This window comes from Molothrus aeneus, chromosome 6, assembly GCF_037042795.1.
Source record: "Molothrus aeneus isolate 106 chromosome 6, BPBGC_Maene_1.0, whole genome shotgun sequence".
NCBI lineage: Eukaryota > Metazoa > Chordata > Aves > Passeriformes > Icteridae > Molothrus > Molothrus aeneus.
The window spans coordinates 18903098-18922134 of record NC_089651.1 but is presented as its reverse complement, the minus strand read 5'-3'; the positions used below and the strand labels follow the sequence as shown (position 1 = coordinate 18922134).

General features: G+C 36.8%; 1 protein-coding gene across 2 annotated transcripts in view; it reads left to right on the top strand.

Annotated features, from left to right (window-relative positions):
• The window catches only part of CPT1A (carnitine palmitoyltransferase 1A), a 40395-nt gene extending 26937 nt beyond the window's left edge, over positions 1-13458 (top strand). For both annotated transcript variants that reach the window (XM_066552002.1, XM_066552003.1), the window contains exons 13-20: positions 12-117; positions 1919-2035; positions 2933-3097; positions 3828-3962; positions 5037-5189; positions 6260-6364; positions 8780-8872; positions 10361-13458. In XM_066552002.1, coding sequence (XP_066408099.1) covers positions 12-117; positions 1919-2035; positions 2933-3097; positions 3828-3962; positions 5037-5189; positions 6260-6364; positions 8780-8872; positions 10361-10447 — 961 coding nt within the window. In that variant the 3' untranslated portion in view covers positions 10448-13458. The remainder of the gene's footprint in view (positions 1-11; positions 118-1918; positions 2036-2932; positions 3098-3827; positions 3963-5036; positions 5190-6259; positions 6365-8779; positions 8873-10360) is intronic.
• The last annotated feature ends 5579 nt before the right edge of the window (positions 13459-19037 follow it).

The window sequence follows — 19037 nt, the reverse complement described above, 5'->3', positions numbered from 1 at the left end:
TTCTTTTGTAGGTGGTTTGATAAGACATTCACTCTTATAGTATTCAAAAATGGCAGAATGGGCCTGAATGCAGAGCACTCCTGGGCAGATGCTCCTATTGTTGGACACCTGTGGGAGGTAGGTGCTTGGCACAAAGAGCTAATGCAGAAGATAATGTGACAGGGGCTTGCAGCAGCCCTGAAGGTCAGCAGTGACTTTCAGTCCCTTGCATTCACATTGCTGAGGAGTGACCTGGGGCCTATGGCTACAGCAACTGTAGAATTTGGAAAAGATCCCAAACCCTCACTTAAGAAGCTGCTATTTTTTGAAGGCCAGCATTTTAGTGAGCTTAGATGTCTTCACAGAATAGTGATAAAGCTCCCCAGCTACCTTTTCTTTAATGTTTTAAATCCACAGATTATTGCCTCTTTGATATGGCATTGTAATTTTTGTATGTACATTTTCCTAAAGCTCTTAAGTTTTCTTGTGCTATTAAACTCCCATGAGTTTAATATGCTTACTTTTAAAATGTAAAAAATTATACACAGTTTTACTTTTTGTCTAAACATTGTTTGCTAAGATGCAGACTGATATGCTGTTCACATTATCTCGTGTATTTATTTGCAATGAATGCAGTAAATTCACTTTGCTTTGCATTCATCATATGCTTAGTTTAATTCTTGAAGTCTTATTTGATTTTTTCCCTTTTTTCATTTTGAAGCTTAAACCTACAAACAGTTATGTGACTCAAATCAATTAAAACTATTTCAAAAATGTTATTTAATTTTGATTTTGTATGTATTTGTGCAAATGGCTCTTGAGTCTAATTGGCCCCCCAAGTAATTTCTGAGTTTTGTTATAGAAGTGCTTCCATGTGCATAAGAACAAAAAAAAAGCCTCATTGCATTCTCCACCGAGGGAAGAAAGAAGGCAGACTGATAAGAGAGTGACATGACAATGCAGATTAGACTATCTCAATGAAAGAGGGATACTTTTTTTGCTTTTAATGAATGATGTTATATGCTTCATTCATATATCTGTACTTAATATTAGTTGATACATTTTCTGCTAAGAATTAAGATTACTGAAACAAGATTTCATTTTCTAGAAAGTTGTCTGTTGTTAGCTCTTTACAGATTGTCTATTTTTAGAATTGAATGGATTAAGCTTTATTTCATAGTTGTCATGTTCTGACCAGTAAGTGAAATGAGAAAATGAAGACAAAATGAAATTTAAATAAGAGATTAGAAATAAATCATTGACAATCATCAAGCTTTTTCTTTCCATATTGAGCAGATTCAAATCTTTTGGTAGTTCTTGGTGTTTGTATGTGGGTTTGTTGTTTCTTGATTTTTTTTTAACATTGAGGATGCTTGATATCTTATAAGACAGGGCCTTTTATGTCTGTTCAGGTTGTGTTGTTCATCTTGGAACATGCTTCTTTCCCACCCAGGAGCTCTAGTGCACATGTAAAATAAACTGCAATTTTGAAAGGGATATAAATCTTAAAAATAATTGAGTTCTTGCAGGATTTGCACTTACTCTGAAATAAATTACTACTTGATTAATAAGTTTTGACAAATAACAAACTTGAAGAAATTCTCTAGAATCTAAATTGAACAAAAATGGTGAAGTCTGAGTTCAGTTTTCTACTTCTACTTAGTTTGAGGTGGATTTTGAATTGAAAAGGTTTTTATTAAACCAGTAGCATCTAGCAAAATGCACCAGCGTAATTAAATAAGTGTTTGGTTCACATCTGGTGTTCTTCTGGTAAAACTGGGGGCTTCACTTGCAGTTGTTTTCAGTATTTGGAAATGGATTGTTTTTTATTTTATTTCACTGTGTAGTGAAAATAGGTTATATTGCTTTCACATTAAAATCTTAATTCCATGGCAGTAAGTAATGTGTTGCAATTCTGAAGAAGTATCATTCTTTGCAGAATGTGATGGCAACTGAGTATCTTGAACTGGGCTATTCAGTAGATGGACATTGCAGAGGCGATCCCAATCCCAATATTCCCATTCCTACTAAACTGCAATGGGAAATTCCAGAAGAAGTAAGTACAGAAGATTTAGTGGTATGTCATTATGGTTTAGTGGTATGACATTAGAAGAAATGTCTCTTTTCCCCAGTGGTCAAATAATTTATGTAATTATTGATAACCCTATAAATTAATACTAAATTTCTTTTAGTCGTGTAGGTTGTGTACTTCATATGTAGTCATTACTCAGTTTGCTTAGAAAATCAGGGGGTTTTGATGTCAATCTTTAAAAATTCTGACTGGGAAATGCCAGCATTTTACTAGAAGCTTTCTTGGTTGGCAATATGTCAAAAATAAATGGCCACCTCTTTTAAACAGTGACTGTATTAAAATAAACATTTACTTGCTGAGGTTTCATTACTGTTGTCACAACAAATACTCTTGTCTAATAGTTCCTTTAGAATAGCTGGGGGTTTTTTTGTGTTCATAGTTCATCTAATAAGATTTGATTTTTCTAAGTTGTTTTTTTTTTTTTTGCCTGAGTTTCTAGAAAAACTGCCACCACCTATTTGGATTTTAATTTTGAATAAAGAGCTAATGGCTGGTGATTTATTTAATTAAGCATGTATGGGAGCTTGGAAGGCATACTGCTAATGCCATTCTGTAACTGTAGGCCATTCTTTTATATTCTCCTTATCTGAACAGTTTTAATGCTGTTTTTATGAGTTATTTTTGGATGTGTACTGGCTTAAAACATTTTTATTACCTTTTTGAATTTTAACTTTCTAGCAAAGATAGCTTCTTTTCTTTCTCTAAAGGGAAATTATTTGGGTAATGATGTTCCTGGCATGCATAAAGGCAAGCATTTCCTGTTTAACAGTTAAAAATACTTGTACTTTTTCAATAATTCTCTCAAATACCATGAATGCATGTTTGTATACATAGAGGTGTTTGTTTGTTTGTTTGTTTAAGTGCCAAGAAGTGATTGAGAAGTCTCTGAGCACTGCTGTAGCTCTAGCAGATGATGTGGACTTCTGTTCATTTTGTTTTGATACTTTTGGGAAAGGACTAATAAAGAAAGTGAAAACCAGCCCTGATGCCTTTGTGCAGCTTGCCCTGCAGCTCGCTCACTACCGGGTAAGAACTGAGTGTTTCTGCCCTGTGGAGCCTCCTCAGGCTGGCTGTAACATGTGTGTGACTGAACATGTGACTGTGTAGGGTAATCTTGCACTCCTTGTACAAGGTTGTTAAAGACATTCAATGCAAATTGATACAAACCCTAAGCAGATTACTAGCTGAACATCAATTCTACAATGGTTCACATATTGATACATTTCTGAAGTTTTCTCTTCTGCTTAGTTGGTGTACCCCTAGGCATTTTGTACTAGAAAGAAATTATGAAACTTCTAGTAGCTGTATTCATAAACACATAAACAATGTCAAATTTACCTTTCAGATTAGAGTCACACAGGATGCAGTAGTCATGGACACTCCCTAAGAGGATTAACAGAAATCCCTACCTGTATTTTCTTCTGTTAGTTCTCTTTTCCTGTATTGGGCTGTCAGAAAAGACCAATGTAGCAACATTCAGCCTCTCTTTTAAACTGAAGAGGGTTGAATATGAAATGCAGAGAGTAGTCCTTGCTACTTGGTTGTTCTGTTAGTGTTTATCAAATCCTGCTACTAATCTTATTTTTGCCTTTATTATCTTTGGGTAAGGGGGCTAATGGTGGGCTACTGAAAACTCAAATGTTGAGTTTAATTTGTGCAGTGATTCATAGCCTGTGTGCTTAGCTTGGAACGTTGATTAAGAAAGAGGGGCCAAGTCTATCTAAACCTTTAAGTTCTTTTTTTTCCCTTTTTCAAGGATATGGGAAAGTTTTCTCTAACATATGAAGCGTCCATGACACGCCTGTTCCGAGAGGGCAGGACCGAAACGGTTCGTTCGTGCACGGTGGAGTCCTGTCGTTTTGTCCAAGCCATGGAAGACCCCACTGAAAGTGTAAGTTCATGGTGTTGGTGCCCTGTAAAATTGGGAGGGTGGATTTAGATTGGGTATTAGGAATAAATTCTTCACCGTGAGGGTGGTGAGGCACTGGGACAGATTGCTCAGAGAAGCTGTGGATGCCCCATTCCTGGCAGTGTTCAAGGCCAGGCTGGATGGGGCTCTGAGCCACCTGGCTAGTGGAAGGTGTCCCTGCCCATGGCAGGGAGGTTGGAATGAGATGATCTTAAAGGTCCCTTCCAACCCAGCCAACCTATGATTCTGTGATAATTCATAAGGCACATGAGTTACCACTAGACAACCATGTAAGTCCCCAAATAGTTTTTAAGCATTTAGTGTGATGCGGGTTTTTTTCGGAAGGAAGAGCTGCTTAAGGTAATTGTCCATGTTTTCTGTCAAAAAAGCAGAAATTCTGGGCCATACTAAAAAAGAATGGCAGAACTTAACCCAAATATACCCTTATTTACCTGCTTCTGCACTCCAGAAAACTGTGATTACATGTAAAATTTTTGTGATTTGTAAAACTCAAACATAGATTTGTAGAACAACTAATCTCATACCAGTTAAGCTTTCCTTTCTGACAGGGAAGCAAGAATAATTCACAGGAAGGAAGTGATTGCTCTTTTATGTTGATTTTGATGACTAGCATTCATGGACCTCTGTACCTTCAGTGTTGGCAGTTTGCCTTCTAAAATAGCTCTGGCAGTTTGTTTTCTTAAAATCACGTTGGGATTTGCTCTCTATAACTCTTTAAGACCAGTATCTGTAGAAGCTATAAATAATGTAGTAAGCTTGAGCTGTAATCATGTTTGATTGTAGGTTAGATAACACTTAAAATACAGATTAGTTTTCATTATGCTGTTTACAGTAGGTAACAGCAGACACTTGCTAATAGCTGAAATTAAATACCTGAGGTTGAAAAGCCAGGGGATACTATTTGAGATCAGTTGTCTTGTACTTGACCTTGAAGTACTCAAGGCTTGAGAGTCATTGCTGTAACTTAGTTTTTGCACCTTCATCCTTGATGCAGTTCATTTAACTGAGTTTTCTTAATCTTTGTTTATTTGTTAGAGGGAAAATACGCTGAAGTTTTTCCGGCAGGCAGCTGACAAGCACCAGCACTTGTATCGCCTCGCCATGACCGGGGCGGGCATTGACCGCCACCTCTTCTGCCTCTACGTCGTGTCCAAGTACCTCGCTGTAGATTCTCCTTTCCTCAAGGAAGTAAGTGACCTTTACTGGTAACTCTTCATTACTGTAATTAGTCCTTTGGTGAGGTTGTGTTTTGTGGTATCTGCTCAAGAGACTTGTGCAGCTCTGGTTTTCCTAAGAAAAAAGGTAAAATTGCAGCTAGTGCTGTTTAACATCTGCTGATAAATTGTTGAGTTAGTTTCATTTTCCTTTACGTATGCATTTGTTGATAGACCTAAAAGAATGCTTTCAGTGAGCTTTTTAGCATAATACATGTTACTTAGAATTGCAGAAAATATATATTCAGTATTAAAAAAATTTTTTTTGCTTTGTGTATTTTCAAGGGAGTACAGCAGAGGCTGTGTGTTTTCTCTGAGAATTTTCTTGTGAAACTGACAAATTCAGTTCCTTTTAAGTTACTAAGAGTTAAAGGAGCTGTATATGGCATTAATGTAGTTGCATATTATTCTGAAAAATTATTAATTAAACTAGATTTTAAGGTTGGATTTTATAAAAGTAATTACACTGCACTTGGTCATTTTTTTCTGGTTAATCAAAAATGTGTTCCACCTTGCCTAAAATTAAGCTATTCACGTTTGTCTGCTTGCTCTCCTAAAAGTGGCTAAGTCAAGAATAAAACAACTTTCTACAGTTTTCACAAACTTTCAAGATGTTGTTAGAGATTTTACAAGCTTCTATCTTGATGTAGGATCTTCCTGGGATTTGAATATGATTAATAATGGTCTTGTTAAAACAAGACCTTTTGTGTGTAAATTACAAGGCTGTAGACCAGGTAATCTTGTTTGAAGTAGTATTTCTGTTGAAATTCTATTTTATTCTCTTTGAGGAATTGACATCACTTCCTCATATGATAATGGTTTCCATATCAGGACAAGTTTAACTGTTTCATTTAAGCTTCTTAGTTTTTCATTCCATTGAAATGGGAGTTAACCTTAATATTGCTTTATAAAGTGTTTTCTAATAGTTTATAAAGCAATCCTGCACTTGTTATAACACATCCTATCCTGACTAGTTTTTGAGAAAGTTGCATGTTCTTAACCAGTGTTTTCTATTTGTTTGCATCTCTTTTATATCTAATACAGGTTTTGTCAGAACCTTGGAGGCTGTCAACGAGTCAGACACCCCAGCAGCACATTGATCTGAAGAAGAACCCGGAGATGTTGTCCTCTGGTGGAGGGTTTGGACCAGTATGTTTCCTAAATACAAGTATCCACTAAAAAAGAGTTTTACAATCAAGACAGCAGTCAAAAAAATTCAGATCTGTAATCCCTCATTGTTGCATATCAAAGGTGCAGCTCATGCTTTTAAATGCATGTACTTAATACTTTCCCATGATGTGGCTGTGTTTAGAAAAGTCTGCATCACCCTTTTCTGGTATCCCACTACAAGAAGGGATTATTCTTAGGGAAATGCACAGTTATGAAATGAGATACAGGGCTCCAAGGCAAAGAGAGCTTATGAAATTGAGGTTCTTACCACATTGCCTGTGCCCAGATCTGTTGTTACTGTTGTTACAGTAACAAATGCATTATTACTTAAACTATATTTTAAGGTTGGGATTTGTGAAAGTACTTACACTTCACTTTTCTTATATTTCCTGCTTGATGAATAAATGTGTTCGTACATTCCTCCAGATTAAGCTGCTCACATTGTTCTGCGTGCCCTCCTAAGCGTGAATCATGGCCATGTCAAGAATACAGCCATGTTCTATGGCTTCTGTAGACTTTCAAGAAACCAGTGTATTGTTAGAGATTTGACAAGCTGCTTATTTGCTGTGCTATTTTATTGGTATTTGAGTTTGGCCACTGATGAGAATATTGGTGTCAACAATATCTCTTCAGCAGCCTTTATGGGGCTATTATAATAGATTAATCTGTTTTCAAAAAGCATTTCTATTGAAGGAACAGTGAGAGGTATCACAGGACTGCTCTTTGCCCCACAGAAATTAGGGTGACAAGTCCAGTGTATTTTGGCTGGTTTGTCAAGCTGGAAGATGGGGAATGGGAGGTGGGGTGTGTTAAATTGTTGATGTTTATTTACTCATGTTTCTGATACAGCTTTCAGTAGTTTTTGAAGTTAAAATGAATTTGACTTGCAGTATCAAGGAGGCCAAGCTATGGCTCATTCTTGAGATTCTGACTTCCTCAAGCCATTATGAAATCAGTATTCTGAATGCCCAAAAGGATTTTGGCTGCAAGAATTCTAACACTGTTTTCCTTTGTTTTTGTTAACAAAAACTATGCTTTGGTTTGCTGGATCAGCCCAAATACTCAGTACCTCAGCTTTCTATGCATGTGTTTTTGGTTGGTTTTGAAGAGTTTTTTTGAACGTTCAGTAGAGTTTATCTTTGTAGCACTAACAGTGAGAAGAGTGAGAAGACTGTCAGAGTGCTTAGCAGCAGTGGCAGCAAGGACATGGAAGGTTGAGATCCTTTGAGTTAGGAAAGACATGAAGAGGGGTGACATCAGGATAATCTGTGTTTACCAGGCATAGTTGGAATAAAACATCAGACTGAAACTTGGCACAGTTAATGCTACTAATGTTGAAATTGGACCAGACCTCTGCTCATGATACAGGTGTTCAGAATCCCGTTTGCTGTAGAGGTAGAAGAAAACTTGCATTTGGCAAGTTTTCATCATGCAAGGCCTTTACACTGTGTTTGTTCACATCTGCAGAATGACCCCAGGAGGCCGATTGGTTAGGTATACAACTGAACTAATTTATTCCTTGCTGCTTAAGCATTATATATAAAGCTTAAGCATTGAAGCTGTATAGCTACTTAGGACCAGGACTTTCTATTACCAAAAAATACCTGAAAAAGTATTTTATTTCAAACTATTAAAGCTGGGAAATATTACAGATAAATGTTCAGAAAGTGGTTATTCCATGCACTTCAGATGAAACTAGACCTATTCCTTAAGTGGAGCCAATCTTCAGAAATTATGGATTAAATGTATTAGTTGAAATTTTACTTAAGGAAATTGCAACTGATTTAAGAACTGTAACAACTTCTTAATTGTACATAAGTTGATTGAGAACAAAGGAGAAGGGAAAAGTTTAGTGTGGTAGGACACGGATTGGCTTTTGGCTACAGTCAGCAGAAAAAGAGAGCACTCTCCAGCTGTGGTGCATCCAGGTTTATTGGGGCCCAGGGGAACTGACAACTGAAGAGAAAGAGAGAGGGGTTGCAACAGTTTATAAGGAGGGAGGGAAACAGGGGAGGAGTCAGTCCTCAGACGAATAGAGTTTTAGAGGGGAGTGGGATACAAAAGATTGACTTAGGGAAAACCCAAATGGGGATAACTTGGGGGTGGGGCCCCAGCCCCTGAGCCAATCACTTGACGCTCTAGCTGGAAGTTTCTAGAGAGTTCTAGAGAGAAGGGTGGGAGCGCCGAGTGACGGACAGGGCACTGGGGAGGGATTTGAGAAAGGGTACCTTAGTCTCCAGGGCAACTGGGGAGGAGTTGGGATAACTGGCAGCACAAGGGAGGGAGGGGAGAACCAGGCAGAACCATTACATGATAGGGGGAACAGAGCAGTCCAACTTATACAGACACAACACAACAGTTTAGAAGGTGTTTTTCTCTTCTTTCTTCCCCTAGGTGGCTGATGATGGTTATGGTGTTTCTTACATGATCTTGGGTGAAAATTTCATCCATTTCCATGTCTCCAGCAAAATATCTTGTTCTGAGACGGTAAGAGTCAGTCCATTCCTATGGTTTAATAAATCTGTTCTGCTTTGTGCTTATAGAACTATTCTACTCATTGTCTAAAATATAAATTATGTGGTTTTTATTTCTCAATATGTGCTGCTTTGTTGGAGTTTTTTGCCTCCAGTTGTATAAATTTAATAGTTTTGTGAACCAAGGATACCATATTCTATTTTGCTTACGCTTTCAAGTATAAAGAAAACACATGGCCCAGGATCATCTTTACACGTGTAGTTCCCTGCAGCTCAGGTGAAATGATCACATGTGTCCCCTAAACATAAAGATGGGCTTATCTTGGTTTTTCTTATTACAATTTTGGTTTGTCTCAGCCTGCAGCTGTAAAGATGGAATAAAATGTATCTGTCTATTGAAGCCTTCCTGGTTTAAATAATGCTGAACAAAGCTGACCCATAAATTATAATCTGTGCTTAAGAAACATAACTAATCAAAAATTTATTAAAATAACACCCGTTATTAGAGGATAGTAGATGTCATATGTTGAACATGCTGTTGTTGTGGAGGACTTTGTGCTTTGAGTGCTTTGTGCTTTGAGTTCAATTCATCCTTCCCCTTTATATTTTTATGGCCTTACTGAATATGCCAAGTTCATTCAGGGTTACATAGCTGACCTAGTTTTCCTCTTTTGACCTTAACTTGTCCAGGAGATCATGGTGCTTCTGGTTAATCATTAAAGATTAGGAAATACAACTTTGTTTTTTTCATAGTTGAAATTGTTCTTCAGATGCCTGTTAGCTTGTACTTTAAATTTCACTCTGTTGCTTTTACTTATCAATTGAGTCAAAGGTCCATACAGAAAAGGCAGCCATTTTGTGTGTGTGCCCTTGATATTAGTAGGGCTGCTGTAGTAGATCCTGTAATGTAGCTAATAATTTACATTTGTAATCTTAATTTCTTTCTTGTGCCATCCATCTAATGCTTAGAATAAACAGAACAAGTTCCTGTTTTGTTTACACTTAGAAAGTTATTTTCATTTCCAATTCTTTTTTCAATGGCAAATGATTCAGCATTTCTGATAGGAGCTCAAATAAAAGTAATTTTTCTGCTCTTTCAGTACTTCTTGGTCATTAGTCATCCACTCACTGAACACTCCTTTGTTTTCTGAAAATGAGCTTTTGCAAAATCTTGTAGGAAAAGCAATATCAAAACCCAAATTTTAAAGTAGCAGAAGGCTATGCATGCATCCGATTTCAAGACGATATGATTTCATTTCTGACTGTAGGAAAGTAAATGCATAATGAAGAACTCATTGGTCAGCACTAGCATAAACCTGGATTAATCTGTAGTTTTAGAAGTTCTCTTATTAAAATTCCCATTGTATGGTAAAATAGATGCCTGAATTCCAGAAGCTCCAAAAGTACAAAATATTAGAAAGTTTCTTCTTTTGCCTGAAAAATATCTGTTGATGGACAGTACAAGTATTTGGTTTTGGGTTTTGTTTGTTTATTTTTAAAGGATTCTCATCGCTTTGGAAAGAACATCAAGAAAGCATTGGTTGACATCATGGGTTTATTTAACCTCAGTAAAAACTGTACCAAGTGATCTGCTCGCTTGATGCCAAGCAATCTCCTCTTGGTGGGATGAGGACTCTGCTGCACAGTGAACAAGAGCAAGGTTTGTTGAAGAGTAGCTGGAGAGGAAACTGAGTCAGCACCTTCTTGATCACCTATTAAAACCTTAGCAGTACATTAAATGTGTCTTTTTTGTTGTGATTTGTTTTGGGGGTTTTTTTTTCAGTAGTGTGGGAGAGCTTATTTCGACAAAGGATGACTTCTAAAATCTTCTGTTTCTAGGGAGGAAGCATAGTATCAATGCATGAAGTCATGTATATTCTAACTTCTGCAGTTTTCTCTTAATTTGTATACACTTTCTCTTTTTTTTTTTTTTAACTTTAAATTAGTTTACTTGTTTCCAGAATCAAAGGGATAAAACACACTGACTTAAATACTAGAAAAAGTTGGATTTGCTATGTATTAATAGCAGAATGTTCTTCAATGTATCTGCTGCTTTATGTTAATGAGTGACAAAACTTGTGGCCATTTGCCTTCCTTGGTTTCTTTTTAGAGGTAAATTCTGTAAAACATACCAAAAAATCCCTGCTGTAACCCACCTTAACACATCAAGTTGAAGAAATGCTATGTTTTTTGAAAAGCAAAAAAAAAAAAAGAGACCCAGCCATTGGATAGTACAATGTGTCCCCTCATTAGCAGGTATCACATTTTTCTTACTGCTTGCAAGCCTGTTTGTGACATTGATTTTATTTCTGTATAAATAAATGGACCTGTGTACTTGTTCATGCAAGTGCCTTAGAAAAACAAAGATCCTTAGCCCAGGAAAAAGGCATATGCTGGGAGTTGTTTCAGTGGTGAAACAGGGAAGGTTGTAGTAATGCAGATCTGGTTTTCAAATTACAAATGAGGATGAAGTGGCATAAGCAGATGTGAATATGTTTCCAAATGGTGCAGTCAGGTTTAAAATTCTAATGGAATGCTCCTGTCTTAAATAGCAAAGGTCAGTCCTTAGGAGGGGCAGGACTAACTTTGTTTGGGATATATTCGTGCGTTTGTTTTGGTGAGTGGAATTGGTAGTCACTCGGGTTTCTGGGCCCTGGGAAATGTTAATTGAGTTGAATGCAACCTGTTGGAAATCCTGCAAAGCAAGGCTGCCCATGGGGGCTGATGGATTGCAGTTTGTCTGGAAGGGTTACTGCTGCCTTGGCAGCCACCTGCATGAGAAGGGCAAACTGCTGAAGCCATGGGAAATAGCTCCAGAGTGGGAAAGGCATGGCCTTCTCAACCCCTCCTGGGAGATGCTCTTGGTCAAGCAGTTCCTGAAGGATACAGGGAGGGAGAGGAAGCTTTTTGACTCAGAAAGGAGCTTGGTGTTTCCAAGTGCAGAAATAAAATGGCTGCTACCAAATGGAGTAACTTTTGCATGATGTTTCTCTTCCCTGGGCTTTTTAGGTGTGGTACCTTTTTGACATCCTGCAGTGCAGTAAAGTGTACTTGTTAGCACAGCCATTTTATTATTATTATTATTATTATTTTATATAAGGTACATGATGGTTACTGATACGGTGAATGATGCTCCTGAACTCTGCTGAGTTTAAAAGACCCTTGGGGTGGATATAAAACTTCTCATTAGACTTTGAATGTTTTCTGGCCAGTATCTCCAACTTTCTATGCCTCTTCATGCTTATTTTTACTCTGATCCAGCTATTAAAACACCTGTGTATGTATGCTTGGGTGGGAGCTCTCAAAAATCCAAGATGCATACTTTGGCGACTGCATGCTCACATAAATGTGGGAACCCTCACAGGAGCTGATCAAAGGCACTCATTATTTGATTAGGGTACAGTGTGTGGGAAAGGACACTTGGAAAATAAGCCTTACTGTATCTGGCAGGCCTGGCACTTATCAAGCTACTGCAACAATTTTATAGTGATCTATTTTTGGAGCTGCAGAAATAATGCACTGGGGGTTTTGGGGGCTGTTTTTGGTGTTGGCTTTTTTTTTTTTCTAATTGACCACTGACCAGTCTGTGTTTAAATTAACATATTAGCTTTTAGGGTTTTCTTTAAAAAAAAAAAGGTTTAGATTTGACTCTCAGGTCTTAAATGTTTCTAGTCTAATTGTAGTTAGTGCAATTTTGCATTCTTGGAGAGTAAGTATGATTGGCACAGAAAGCTGTTTTTTATTGTAAATGTTTCAAATGTTTTGTGGTGTTAAATGTATCTTTTTAGATTTTGGAATAGATATAGTTCCTGAACAGATAATATTTTATTTCTTTTTCTTTAAAATGTCAGCAGCATGTAAATAAAATATGCTTTTTGGATGTAAATCTTAGAAATCCACAGTGAATGTAGGTTATTAATAATTTAAATCTTGATGTTCAATATTGTGTACATACAGTAAAACTGCTTGGGTTTTTTTTGCTCAAAGCCATAGGAATGTAACTGAAATTACCTAGATTTGAATGAACCTTCTAGTACAGTGTATTTTATTGTAAAGTTAAATGTTCATATTCAAGTAAAACTGCTAATTTGATACTAAAACCTTGAATCATTGATTCTCAATTAATTCTTTAGGAGATCAAACTTAGGGTTGAGGAGGTGGCTAAAAGCCAGGTTGGATGATAACATTTTCTGTTTATGAAATGGCAGTGTGGAATTGGTGGAATATACCTTGAGTGAGCATTTTTCAAATTTATTATTTCAGCTGTTTCATGGCAGAAGTTTGGAAAGCATGGAGTCCATTTACAGGGTACCATTGTTCAGAATTAATACTGTCCCCAGCTGAATATTCTTTTAAGGCTTGAGGCTTTTGAGAGACTAGGGAAGTGTGTGCCTGACCTTGAAAATCATGGTTCTAGTTCAGCCTTTGTACCAATTGTTTTCTCATGTAAAATGTATTAATTTAAAGTAGCAGATTTTTTTTTATCTTGTTTAGTTACTTTACATCTGTTGTTGGTTATTTACATCCAACACTTTGTCTCTGTTTTCTACTTTCTTCTGTGACTTCAAAAAATGAAATAAAATTTCACAGTTACCACTACCTGGAACAATGTTTAATATCTTTTGTATCTTCTTCCCAGCTCCCTTGCTGTAGTTGCTTGAAATTCAGGACTTATGAATCCATTGCTGTTAAATCCAGTTAGGAACAGTAGCAGTGAACTGTTCAGTTTATTTTAGCAGTGATTTAAATATGTCTTCTAGCTAATAGGGAATGTGTTAATGAACAGTTAAAACTACAAGGAATTAAATCTCCCAAAAGAAGCTGAACACGTGGATTCACCGTTGTCTGACATCAAATTGTGTTCACTTTCTTTTTTCTGTAGTGATGCCACATAAAAATTTCAGTGTTCTGACTTCAAGCATTCTCCCTCCAGAAGGGGATCAGTCATACAGATAATAAAGATATGATCAGGTGGAACAGTTGCTTTCTTGAAAGTTGAAGATAATGAAATTCATTCATACCTATATTAAATTTAGAAAAATCTTTGTGACCTTTCAAGAAAAATCTCCTTGAAAGTTGAAGATAATGAAATTTATTAAATTTATTAATATATATATTAAATTTAGAAAAATCTTTGTGACCAGCTCACTTCCTTACAGTTTGTCACACTATATATGGATGTTTCCTTCCTTTGCCCTTTTTCTTGAAGGTATTAGAGTGAAATTCTGATCAGGTTAAAAATAATTGCATTGAAATTAAACTGATTGCTTGTTTCTATGCTGCTTGCTTACCTTCTAAACTGCTCTCTATGTAAGGAGGAAGCACTGTACACACAGGTGGAGAGCAAATTGTCAAGTTCAAACAAATTCCAGTTTGAAACTAGAAAACCCAGCTGTAGTTAGTTTCAGTCTTTGTTCCATTTTCTGTTTGATTGGTTTATTTTTGAAAACACAAATGTAGATATTGAGTGTGATGCTATTATAGTTGTAAATGCATGTGAACAGAACTGTGCACTGAACAAAAATAACCAGAAATAATATTCAAAATATGTAACAATATCTGGTAATGCTGAACGGGCCATAGCACTTATATGCCTTGTTATATTATGAAAATATATGTAGCTTCCCATTTTAACATCAATAAGTCATGAGTTTTGTTTGGTCATTTGGCTTTTAAAAATGAATTATTTAATACATAAAATAGTTATAAGTAATTTTTTTTTTCTTCAGGTGATCATATCAAAAACATTTATTCTTACCTGTAACTGGAGATAGGAAACTTCCTATCTCCAGTTACAGGTAAGAATAAATGTTTTTGTTTCAAAGGCGTCAAACACCCAAACTGTTTCTCCCAGGAAGTCTTTTACAAAAGAATAGTAATATTTCTTTCACAAGAATGTAAAGCTGCAATGACATCAAAATCTTTTATTGATGCTGCAAGGGAGTTCTTGGTTAAAACACTCATCTTTTTATTAAAAAGACATGCATTTTTTTATGTACTAGAATTCCCTCAGTGATATCTGTGGTTTACCTCACACTTGTGCTTCTGTGTATGATTAAGCAGGCAAGGTTTTATGCTAATTGGAAGAATCTGTCCAACCATTGACTGTCTAAAATGGGCTTTATTCTGAGTGCCAGAGGGTAAGAGGTGCTTTCAAACACTGTCCTATCTGATCTGTTCACAAATGAGAGGCACAGAAAAATGTTGCTCTTAGATTTCCTGCTTTGTGGAGCAAGGCAAAATAGCATCTGGAATTTTTGCCTGTTCCTGGCCCTCAGGGTTCAAGTCTAATTGGCTCCTGCCTTTCCCTTGCACATTCTGATTCCAGTTCAGGACAGTTAGGAAGGGGTTTTCTCCTAAGGCCACCTCAACCCAAACTGCCAAGTGGGACTGCTCCAAATAACCCTGGGCAGCTGATTCATTAGGATTTGAGCTTTTTTCCCATTTTGCAGTCTATGTAAAGGAACAGGGCTGAGGACTCAAATCTGCCTCTAACATCAGCAATCCCTACCTATGCTGAGATGTTCTTTACAACTAAATTATTCTCTTAAAATTTTTGATCAAATATAAAATTCTTATTCAAATATAAATTCCAAGGTATGTGCAAGACAAGTTACAGAAATTTGGGCTTTTCATGAGATGTTTATGGAAGGTGCTGGTATTTAGTAAACAGGATTTTTAAGGTTGTCTATTCAGGGGTCAAAGTGTGTACTGAAAGCAGCCAGGCTTAGCCTAGAAGTGTGACTTTTGGGAAGGTGACACTGTAATTGTAGAACTGTAGAACATGCAGAATTGGAAGGGACCCATCAGGACCATCAAGTTCAACTCCTGGCCCAGCACAGGACACCCCGAGAATCCCACCCTGTACCTGAGAGCATTGTCCAGACACTTCTTGAGCTCTGTCAGGTTTGGTGCTGTGGCCACTTCCCTGGGCAGCCTGTTCCAGTGCCCAGCCACCTCCAGGTGAAAAATCTTTGAATTTCTAATATCCAACCTAAGCCTGCTCTAACGCAACTGCAGGCCATTCCCTTGGGTCCTGTCTCTGGTCACCAGAGAGAAGAGACCTGTACCTGCCTCTCCTCTTCCTTTCAGGAGAAAATTGCAGACTGCAATGAAGTCTTCCCTCAGTCTCCTCTTCTCCAGGCTGGACAGACCAAATGACCTCAGCTGCTCCTCACACAGCTTCCCCTCAAGGCCCTTCACCATCCTCATGGCCCTCCTTTGGACCCTCTCTAACAGCTTCATGTCATTTTTATATTGTGGCACCCAAGACTGCCCCCAGCACTCGAGGTGAGGCTGCCCCAGTGCAGAGCAGAGGGGACAATCCCCTCCCTTTCTGGCTGGGGATGCTGTGCCTGATGCCCCCAGGACAGGCCTGGCCCTCCTGGCTGCTGACTCAGATTTAATTTCCATTCATGAGTTGCTGGATTGGCAAGGTAAGTGAAAGATTGGCTTCCAGTAAGTGCAAGTGGCACCATGTCTGTGATGAAATGCCACAGCACACAGTTGCTCATTTTGGAATAATTATTTATGGTACAGCTGAATTTGTAGTCCAGTTTCAGATGACTGTTTCTCACACTAAATCCCACTTATCCTCAGTCCATTTATATAGTTCAAGATTAAGTCTTTTTTTACATATTTGCTTGTGACTATTGCCTAACTTCTTTAGGGCCATTTAGAAATAAGAGAATGCTTCTTAGGGTTGAAAACACTGAATGCCATTGTTACTGTGAAGTATGTTACTGTTCATTGTCATTCTTTAGGAATATTTTTACTTGAAATACAAGCAAAAATCATTCTGCCATTGACAATTAAATTGACCATTCACAGTGTTACACTTAAATATAATCCATGCTTTAAAAAACATGACTTATGCAGAAAAATTATAACATTTATTGTGTTTGTTTGAGATTTAAAGTAGGTTTTAAAGCACACCTGTTAAGAATTAAAACTTTATATTCCAGGCTAAAGTAAGAGAAGCAGTCAGTATTGTTACTGAGGCAGCAATTCTTCAGATTACAAATGTTTACAAGTCTGGCTGCAAGTTATTAGCATTGCACAGTGTAGCAGAGGAATCCAGATGTTCAACAGAAATCATTCTAGCCCTGTGGTAATTATATGCTGTAACTGATAGCAAAATTATATGCTAGAGAAAATTGACTAATTTGTACCATGCTAGCATGGAGAGTCACACTTAGTAAGTGCCATATCAAGAATAATAAGGTAGTTCCTTGAACTTGCAATCTAAGTTTTATCTAGCTACGCTGCTACATACATATATACAGTGCTATTTATATATATAAAACGTTTTACTTTCTATTCAACAGCTGTTTAACAAACAGAAAAACTATGTGAAGATTGATTTATTCAAAGGAAAACTCTTGATTTATCAACCACAACTAAATAAATGAAATAAAGTGTGACAATGGCATGTTAAGGAGCTACAGTTTCAGATCTTAATAGGTGCTTCCAGAAATTAAGGGGGAAAAAGCAAACATGTTAATGCAGAATGATCTGTTTGTTTGACAGATTCCAATCTGTGATTATGAAGCTTTCTTGGATGGGTGGTACTCTTAGCAAAATCTTTATGTGCTTGGAATTACATCTCATTAGGTTTAAACTAATCATCAGTTCTTCATTCCAGGTTATCCACCAGTTGGAAGTAGGTACTCAAATACAGTTCATATAAAGAGTTGTGGCACACAGAAGCTAAAATTAGTTCATCTAATTCCTGACTATCACGACCAAAGTAATTATCTTCAATCAGGTACAATAAAAACAAAAATTGTCTCTAGATAATTTGATGATATATAGATACAGATTTCTGTGTTTGTCTAGATAATATACTGTCAGGTAGTATATCATAGATTGTTAATTTGGAACTGCTTGTGTTTGTGTTCTTAAGCAACAACAGGGCAGATGAGCCAAAAGTAACGGAGACGCCACCACTTATTATTTTAATTTATTTTTTAACTGAAAAATTTCTAGGTACTCCAGGGATATAAGAGTGATGGATATGTTAAAATTATTGGAAGTTTTAATATAGGTTACTTTCCATAGAAATCACATTTAGCACAAGCCCCTGAATACTTCTGCATTTACCCTCGTTTGCCACCAAGGGACACTGTTTCTCTATAAATGAGAAGCCTTGAGCGCTATGGGATTTTCTTTAGTCTTGGGATTTGGAATGTCTCAGTCATATTTAGATAATTACATGAACTTGAAATGCCATCAAGTTGTTAAAAAAACCCTGGGTTTTGAGGTCCTAAATTTAGTGCTATTTAGATGGAGTAGCGCGTTTTCATTTAAGCAGCAACAAAATTTTTGAGGTTCAGTTTTAACGTACATGTATTTCTTTACCTAAATATAGCTTCCTCAAAATATTTATACATGCTTTATTTCATTTTTTATTATTATAATGTTATGTAGTCTTTTATTTTGATAGAAGTTGAAACGCAAAGCCTTTTCCCATTAAGCACCATACAAGCACAGATATTGCTCCAACAGCAGCAGGTGCTGAGTGTGGGCATCTCTCAGCAGATGCTCCAGGTGTGGAGCCTGTTTGCTTTTATTTATCAGAAGCCATCAGAAGGGTAAAAAAGACAAGTTAAAGGTCATGTTCCCTTTAAAATTCAAATTGTCATTTATTTGCTGTAATGGTAGGGAAGAAGAACCTGAGGGGGAGCATGCAGGAATATGTTCTTTAGTTTTTATTTGCTTGGGCTTTTTTCTGTTCTACTCATCCTCACAGTAAGTACAAGAATTAAGACAAGGAATTGAAAATTTCTTGGGATTATTCTCTTCAGCTTTTGGGTTGTCCTTTGGTTTCCTTTTTTTATTTTCCTCTTTCCTTAGATGGGAAGGAATTAAATACAAGTTCAAGATTCATCTTGTATTCTTACAATGTAAAGTACAGCATACGTTCCTTTTCCTCCTTTTAAAATGGGTTGTTAAGGCTTGGTTTTTAACAACTGTGTGTATTTTCTAGTCCACACAGTAGTTTAGCTGGCATTCTGTTCTTTCTGCTTATAATGGTGTCTGGTTTCAAAATGTGCTAGAAGTAACACCAGAATTAAAAATACAGTTTTCGATGAAAAAAATACATTTATTTCACTTGTGAACCTTTACATTTGATTATATAGATTATGCTGTTTCTGAGAACCCTTTTAAGACTCTTT